The sequence below is a fragment of the Strix uralensis genome, chromosome 15 (assembly GCF_047716275.1).
Source record: "Strix uralensis isolate ZFMK-TIS-50842 chromosome 15, bStrUra1, whole genome shotgun sequence".
NCBI classification, from domain to species: Eukaryota; Metazoa; Chordata; class Aves; order Strigiformes; family Strigidae; genus Strix; species Strix uralensis.
In genome coordinates this window covers 18,721,479-18,729,585 of record NC_133986.1, presented here as the reverse complement: position 1 = coordinate 18,729,585, position 8,107 = coordinate 18,721,479, and the positions used below count along the sequence as shown (strand labels likewise).

At 53.8% G+C, this 8,107-nt stretch overlaps 2 protein-coding genes across 2 annotated transcripts in view; both read left to right on the top strand.

Moving 5' to 3' along the window:
* Positions 1 to 286: 286 nt before the first annotated feature.
* Positions 287 to 2,100, top strand: TNNI2 (troponin I2, fast skeletal type). The gene is made up of 5 exons (XM_074884972.1): positions 287 to 327; positions 621 to 749; positions 1,142 to 1,231; positions 1,368 to 1,544; positions 1,854 to 2,100. Exons 2-5 carry the CDS (start codon positions 627 to 629, stop codon positions 1,950 to 1,952), a joined length of 489 nt encoding a protein of 162 aa, XP_074741073.1. The 5' UTR covers positions 287 to 327; positions 621 to 626; the 3' UTR covers positions 1,953 to 2,100.
* A 762-nt stretch (positions 2,101 to 2,862) lies between these two features.
* Positions 2,863 to 8,107, top strand: part of LSP1 (lymphocyte specific protein 1) — a 51,814-nt gene continuing 46,569 nt past the window's right edge. Inside the window, exon 1 of the mRNA XM_074884745.1 lies at positions 2,863 to 3,041. Coding sequence (XP_074740846.1) covers positions 2,962 to 3,041 — 80 coding nt within the window. The 5' untranslated portion in view covers positions 2,863 to 2,961. The remainder of the gene's footprint in view (positions 3,042 to 8,107) is intronic.

Sequence of the window (8,107 nt, the reverse complement as noted above, 5' to 3'; positions counted from 1 at the left end):
TTATATGCATATCTTCAAGTTCGTTACCCTTATTACCTTTTCCTGATGCACTTCATAGGTTTTAGCTACCTGAGGTTTGGCAAAGCTGGGCTCAGCAGGGAGCCTCTTCTTTGAGTGTCACTGGTTTGGGGACAAACTCTGTGTCAAACCATCCATTCTGGCTGGAGCCAGCTCCCTGGCAGGGCTGCAGCTCCTCGGTGGACTGTGGGGTTGCATGGGGAAGGGGAATGGAGAGAGGAATGGGCACCCAATAACCTGCTTTTCTCTCGTTCCTCCCACTTGCAGAAAAAAAGGAGGGCAGCCACTGCCCGTCGGCAGCACCTGAAGGTACGTGGCACTGCTGGGGCTGGGTGAGGTGTGTCCTGACCATCCCATCTCCCATCCCAAGCCAGCCAGCTCTCATCATTCTCCCTCCTCAAAGAGGCCATGATCCACAATGTGGAGGCCCCCAACCCCACTCCTTACTGTGTCCCCACCAGTATACCTTGCTTGGAGATGCTGGTATTGATGGGGAGCTCTCCAGGCTGCCTCTCCAATAGGGCTCTCCCTCCCGTTCCCACCCTCCCTGCCCTCTTCCCTTGCCTCCACCCTGTGCTGACCATCATCCTGCTGCCTTCCAGAGTGCTATGCTCCAGCTTGCTGCCACTGAAATAGAAAAAGAAGCAGCTGCTAAAGAAGTGGAGAAGCAAAATTACCTGGCAGAGCATTGCCCTCCTCTGTCGCTCCCAGGATCCATGCAGGAACTTCAGGTAGAGACTTCTTTAACCCTTTCACTGTGCCAGAGCAGAAAGGATTTGGCTCCATCAATCAGCCTGGTGGGTCTAGATTGGCCTTCTCACCTGTGGGTGCCCTGGAGCTGGCTGGATGTGAAGCTGGCTTGAGAGGCAGCTGGGGTCTCTCTGAAATAAAAAAGGGGTCTGGCTGGCAGGACAGCTGCATTTCTAACAATGTGTTGAGGCAGCATTTGTGTGAAACCAGTAGCATGGAGACCAGGAGCTGGCCTGCAAGCCACCCTTCGCCATCTGGTCTTGACCCCATTTGGTCTTCTGGACTGAGGTCTTTCAGAGCCAGAGCAGTGAGGAGGGAGTGACCGTGCGTGTGGGTCCTAGCCGTCAACACCCCTCTCTGCTTTTCCACCCAGGAGCTGTGCAAAAAGCTTCATGCCAAGATAGAGTCAGTGGATGAGGAGAGATATGACACAGAGGTGAAGCTACAGAAGACTACCAAGGAGGTGAGTTTCCTTGGAGTCATCCTTCAGGGGAGTCTCCAGTCCATCCTTTGTGCCTCCCCACACCACTTGGGTCCATCTCACGAAACCCATGCCCTGCTCTCTCTCTCTGCCCTCACCTCATTTCATCCCCTTGCAGCTGGAAGACTTGAGCCAGAAGCTCTTTGACCTGCGGGGCAAGTTCAAGAGGCCACCCCTGCGCAGGGTGCGCATGTCCGCCGATGCCATGCTGCGGGCCCTGCTGGGCTCCAAGCACAAGGTCTGCATGGACCTCCGAGCCAACCTGAAGCAAGTCAAGAAGGAGGACACCGAGAAGGTACTCCTTCCCTCTCCCCTGTGCCCATATAGCAGTTGTCCCCTGTTTTTTGGGGCTCATGCCTCCCTGTGTGATAGAAAGGGTTGAGCATAAGGCTATCTCCGTAATGTTCTTCCTGCTCAATATTTCCTCTTCTGGCACCCATGATCTTGAAAAAGGAGGGTGCAGCCCCAAAAGATGTACAGCATGGGTGGAATTGGGTTCCTCTAGCCAAGGGGTTTTCCATGGTTGGACAGGTGAAGGGCCCTGCCTGGGTGGGTTCTCACTGCAGGGGCACTGCTCACACCCACACTCCCATCCCTTCCCCAGGAGAAGGACCTCCGCGATGTTGGTGACTGGAGGAAGAACATTGAGGAGAAGTCTGGCATGGAGGGCAGGAAGAAGATGTTCGAGGCTGGCGAGTCCTAAGCATCTGCCTCTCCACACCTGTCCTCCGCTCCCTCCTGTCCCCGCCATCCCCCCGGGCTCAAGGGCACCAACTGGGTGCTGTTCCTCTCTGGTTTTGCGAAGAGCTGTGTCTTGACAGCAGCAGTGTAAATAAAGCTTTGGCGGGAGAGACAGGTGTTGCCTGCCTGGGAGGCCGGACCCCAACCCATGCCATGATGCCAGCAGAGTCTGCCCCTGCCATGGGGGTCCTGGTGGGGATGGGGAGGCTTTGGTGGGGGTCTTGCTGAAGGGATGGGGCACCTCTCTGCTGTTGGTCCTCCTCCAAAGCTGGGAATGCTCGTGCCCCTCATTGTCAGGAGGAAAGGGTGAGGCCATGTCACCACCCTCAGCTGGCATCCTCCTGCCAGGCTGTACCACCCCATGTCCTTCACCAGTGATGAAGAGACAAAGAGATGAGTCCAAGCCCCAGGAGGTGTTGCAGAACCTCCACTCATGGTGGCAGCAGCAGAAATCTGTGGGAAAGGAGCAGAGCCGGGAAGGGAGGTGAGGGGTGATGGCTGCAGGGCAGAAGCAGACCCTACAGCTTCAGTGGGTTTTGAGAGCTGTGAAGTCAGGACAACCTGGGCAGCTCCTGTGGCAGCACCCTGGTACCAGTGCACTATAGGGTGCTGAGGTTCAGAGATGCTGGCTGTCCCCAAAGCAGCACGGGCAGCTGGGGAAGTGGCAGGTCACTCCTCTCCCTGCCATGGTGGGGATGTCTGTGACCCCCGCTCTTCTTTCGGGTTAGTCCAGCACTTCCTGATTTTGAGCTGCTAGCAGAGGCAAAACCTTAAAATAGTCCCAATGGTTTTAGAAAAGAAAAAAAACCACCAAATTTGCCTTCCCTCTGCCCCTCTCCCATCCCCCCAAACCCTCAGCCCATGAAGTTTCCGGCACAGCTCACTTCTGCCGAGCACAGGAAAAGTGAAACGGCGGCAGCACCCTTGTACCGGAGCTGTCCGTGGGGCTGCTGCATCGGCCAGGGGAGAAGATGTCAGACTCGGAGGGGTGCCAGAAGGGTGCAGAAGGTGTGAACCAAGTAGGAGATGAATCTCCTGGGGAGAGCGAGAGGTGAGGCCTGGAGACCCAATACCCCAACACCATGGCTGCCTTACAGTCCCGGGAAACTGGGAGGCTGGGAAACGGGGGAGGTGATGGTGGGAAAGGAGGATGCGCGGCCAAAACGGTGATGACCCATGAGGCTGAAATGGGACAGATGATCCAGCAGGCTTTGGACAAGCTCCTCCAGCTAGCGAGAGACTTAGATTTCCTAAAGGCCTCATCTCTTTCGAACTTCAAAGCCCTTGGGAGGGGGTGGTTCAAGTGGGGAACCACAGCTCCAGCAGCAGGCAAGCTCAGCCAGGGGTCTGGCGACCTGGACCTGCTCCGCAGCTGAAATCAGCCCCATCTTTAAGACCAGTGGGTGGAGATCAGCTGCCTCTTCTCCTTGCAGCAATCACTGGGTACATCTGATTTCTTGCTCTGTCCCCTACATCTCTAACTGAATTAACCTGGCAATGTTTCAGGCTGGTTGCTCTATGGTTACACATCTCCCTGTGCTTCCACTCTGCTTTGTTTCTTTATCAGCAGAGATTGTAAAATGTGGGGTCTGTTCGCTCCGACACAGACAGCTTTCCACAGGGGTTAAAAGAAGACAGATCAGTAGCAGAGACCACATCTATCTGTGGTGGAGGCAGGCAGAGATAAGCTCTCCGAGGTCTATCACCCAGCAGTGTTTGGACTGGATTCAGGCTGAGCATCCAGGGAGCTTGCGGGGTTGCCTGATTTTTCACCTCCAGCTTCAAAGCTCGCATTAGCATTTCTCCCCAAGGCTTCTGAAAGACAGTGCAGTTAATGTTGATAGGAAAAAAAACCCCTTGAGTGACAATAAGAGGAGAAAGGTGTGTCATCTCCTGTCACTAATGGTTGCAGTAAGTGTTTTGGCTGACATCTGACAGCAATTAGCCTTGGCTGAAGTCTTGACTGGAAGCTTCAAAAGGTGCTGGAAGGCTCTACATGGCTTTCTGCTGAAACAAAGGGGGAGCCTTGGGTGCTGGGGGAGCATGGGGTTTCTCAGAGTGATCTATGCGATTTCCAGCCCTGCTTCAGACTGGCTGTGCCTCTGTCACAGGCTCAGCTTATCCTGCAGGAGCCAGGAGCAGATGCTGGGGGTGGCCCAAGGCAATGGCGCCTTCCCACTCCCCTCTTGCAGGCGCAGGTATGTGGGTGCAGCCAGGGCCAGCGGCGGGGGCTGCTGTGAGGCAGCTTGTTCTCCTTTCTGTTTCCTGCTGGCGTCTCAGCTAAATATGAGGCTGTCTGGAGGGGTCTGTTCTGTAGCACTCCAACTCTTACAGCCCTTAGAAACGTGTTTAAAAAGTGTGTATGTGAATACTGATAGCAGGGTGGCACATCCCTTCCTCTCTAGCTGCATTTTAGAATTTTAATGATATGAAACCTGATGCCAAAAGTAGCGAGCAAAAATAACTTCCTTTTTGTTTTTAAAATATGGAGAATGACTTTCTCAATTTGGGTATTAGTTTCATGTGCAGCTCTAAACTTCTCCTGCTTTTACTTGTGCTATTTAAGTGCTTGCTAGGCTCTGGTGATTTCCACTCCCAAAATGGAGGAAGGAAGTGTTTACTTACTGTTTGGGGCTACCTTTTCTCGCCCTGTGGTTAGCTCAGCTCTCCGATCTCCTCTCCTTGAAGACAAAGCTCTTTTCAAGCTGACCTGTGCATGGATGGAGGCAGGACAGTGCTCCTAAACCAGCTTAAAGCATGCTGGAGGTGTGAGCTCTTGTGGTGGAGTTGCCAGGAAAGTCAATCCCAAGGTTCTCTGGTGTAACAAAGAGGAGATATGGGGAGAAAAAAGGTGCTGGGCTTGCTTAAACAATGGCCCTGATCTATTTAACTGTGCCCAGTGTCTATAGAAGAGGATCTTGCATTAGGAAAGTCCTAGAAATCCTAATTTGGACATAGCTTACTCTGTTCCCCCATACAAATGGGGACGTGCTGGCAGTCTTGCTGATGTCAGTGTAACACCACCTAAACCAAACTGGTGTTATGCTCTCTTCCATGAACTGCAATCGCTATATAGGAAACCACTGTGGTGTGAGTCCGATGTGAAGCCTTCCCAAAAGAAGCAAGAAGCTGGGGTGGGGCTTTGGGGAGGTGGCTGCTTGGGTTTTCCTACCCTGATGGGACAACGTGGTGCAGGATGAAGGAGCCAACCCTCCTGCCTTGAGGGTGGGAGGTGGGGAGCCTGAGGCATGGGGGAGGCCTGCCTTTCACCAGGACTAGATAACCCAGGATGTATTGGGAGTGCAGAGGAGGGCAACAAGGCTGGTGAAGGGCCTGGAGAACAAATCCTGTGAGGAGCGATTGAAGGAGCTGGGACTGTTTAGTGTGAGGAGGAGAAGGCTGAGGGGAGACCTCATCACTCTCTACAACTACCTGAAAGGACATTGTAGAGAGGTTGGTGCTGGTCTCTTCTCACAGGGAATTAGTGATAGAACAGAGGGAACGTCTTTAAACCGCAACAGGGGAGGTTCAGACTGGAATTGAGGAAAAAATTTTTCACAGAAAGAGTGGTCAGAGAGTGGAATAGGCTGCCCAGGGAGGGGGTGGAGCCACCCTGGGTGTGTTTAAGGGTCGTTTAGATGAGACATTGGGGGATGTGGTGTAGGGGAGAACTTTGTAGAGTAGGGCTGAGGGTTGGACTCGATGATCCCAAGGGTCTTTTTCAACCTGAATGATTCTGTGATTCTGGGTCTGTTACTCAGAGCACTCTCCATAAAGCTGTGGAAGCTCCAGGCAGCCCCTGACTTCATCTGCTCCACCCATGGCTGTGCACATCCCTACAGCCTGGGCTCTGTCCCACAGGGTATTTGCACTTGAGGGGCAGCATAGCTCATAAGGCAGGTTTTTCTTGCCTGTGGGGTCTGAGATGAGAGATTGCCTTCTCCCAAATTCCTCTGTCACCTTCCTTCTGGGGCTTCCCACCCCGTAAGCTGCAGGGAGCCCTTGGCAGCCCATGTATGGTCACCACCTGCTGCACTAGCAAGCCCTGGGCTTTTCTTTGCCATGTGTGTCCCCAGCTGTCTTGAATTCTCCAGATCCCTAGGGTAGTCTCAAGGGTCCTTGCTAGGATGACTGCTGTTGCTAAGTATACCCGTGGTTTGAAGGAGGTTTTCTGGGAAAACTGATATGTGGAGAGTCTTTGGACCCCTCAGGACACTGGATTCCTTAGGGGAGGGATGGAGGGATGGCTGATCCCTGCTCAGGAGTAAATGCTCACAGTTTGATCCAGCTGGGCTCATTAAAGTGGAAAAATAGTAGGGAAATGAACAGGGGAGGGCCAGATGGATAATTTAATGAAGCTGGGCAATACTTTAGTGTTTCCAAATTGGATATAGGTGCTCTGGCAAGTGGCATTAGGGATAAAGAACTGTCTCTATTTATAGGGAGGTATCAGGTGCCTTCAGTGCCTCTTTCTCCTTGCAAAAAAAAAAAAAAAAAAAAAAGCCTGCTTTGCCTCTGAACTTATTTTGCAATGTAAAGCTATGGGTTTGGAGGTGTGTGTGTTAAAGTAGGGGATTGCCCAGCAGCCTTTATTTGAATTTTACTTTTTTAAACCACAGAAGACTCTGCTGGCTGGAGGGCTGGCTGTTTTAAAAGTCTTGGGGTGAGGTCTGGCTCTGGAGCTTGTGGGAATCCCTTGTTCCTGGATTTTGGAGAGACCTGGCCATGGGGAAGGCAGGGACCATCCTGGGGGCTGCTAGGAGGAGGTTTTGCCAGACCAGCATTGCTGGGGTGGGGTGAAGAAGCACTTCTGCTGGTTGAGGTGGTGCTGGGGCTCCTGCTCCTCTGGAGGAGAGTGTGCAGAGGCACCCTTGGGGCACTGAACCCCTCTGGCTGTGGGGGGCTCAGGCATCCCCTGTCTGCACCCCACGAGGGGGCGAGCTCTGCTTGGCATGCTTCATCCAACAGCACTGATAAATCTGCAGCAATGAGGAAAGCAGAGATGTCCAGGCAGAGTTTTGGGGCATAGCAGGGCTGTACCACTTGCATGGAGCAGGCAGCCATCCCCCAGGTTGGAAATGTCCCCTCGGGAGAGCTGCTGGCAGGGGACACGATGGCACTTTGGGACAGGGTGGGGTCCTGGCCCTGGGACAGGTCAGGGTCTGTTTGCAGCTCTGCTGCCTGCACGGATGAAGCTGTGTGGGCTTTCCCAGGTTTGCTGTGGCTGAGACAGGGCGAGTGCTGCTCCGTGGGCACAGCTGAGTTCAGCACAGGGCTGGTTTGGGATGGTGGGACAAAAGGGATTTTCTTCCACCTCCCTTGTCTGGGCATCCACCCTGGACATGTGGGTTTTGTATGGTGTGCTGCATCAGAGGGTTTCAGGCCTCTCCCACAATCTGAAAGCCCTTTTCCTCACAGTAACTGGAAGGGCAGAAGGTATCATGGGTGGTTCAGCTGCAGCAAAGTGATTAATCTGCCGTGTTCTGGGGATCCCACTGACCCTGCTAACCCAGCCCTGGCCGATGCTCTGCCTGCATCCCCCCTTCACATCCATCACCCCTGTGACCCATGAAGCAGCTGAGCAGGCTCCTTGCTATCTCGGTGCTCTCCATGGAGCTGGGCTTGCTCCCAGCTAGGCACTCATCCAGCCTGGCTGCTGCCGCTGTTGGGACACCGACTTGCACCTGGGCAGATCGCCTGGCTGGGAGGTACTCCAAGGCCTCGTTGGTACCATGTTTTCATCAGGAACAGCCTTTTCTTTGTGGGGGGTGGGAGTCCTGGCCTGAAGAAAGCTGTTGCCCAGGCTCCAGGGGGGACTGGTAGCTGCCAGGCTCCCGGGACTGTAATCTGGCTCTGACTGACAGTGCAAACCTGCTGTGGCCCTCAGGGGCTCTGAGGAAACACCACAAGGATTTACTGCTCTCACTTCATCCTTCACGTGCAGCCCTCCTGGTACCATCTGGCTACATGGACCTGTCTGGGAAGGATGGTGCCCACTTGCAGGTGAGGGAGGGCTCTGCTCTGCCCAAGGCAACACCTAGCTTGCGCAGCAGCTTTGACCTCCTGTAGCTGCAGTTTCTGTTCCCTTAATATGAGTCTAACAAGCTCCTCATCAGG

What these genes read in the sequence shown, in the direction of transcription:
- TNNI2 (XM_074884972.1), top strand. Translation starts at nt 627, where the DNA reads ATGCTCCAGCTTGCTGCCACTGAAATAGAAAAAGAAGCAGCTGCTAAA. An exon ending in TACAGAAGACTACCAAGGAG is followed by an intron (nt 1,232 to 1,367) that starts GTGAGTTTCCTT and finishes ATCCCCTTGCAG; the next exon opens with CTGGAAGACTTGAGCCAGAA. An exon ending in AGAAGGAGGACACCGAGAAG is followed by an intron (nt 1,545 to 1,853) that starts GTACTCCTTCCC and finishes TCCCTTCCCCAG; the next exon opens with GAGAAGGACCTCCGCGATGT.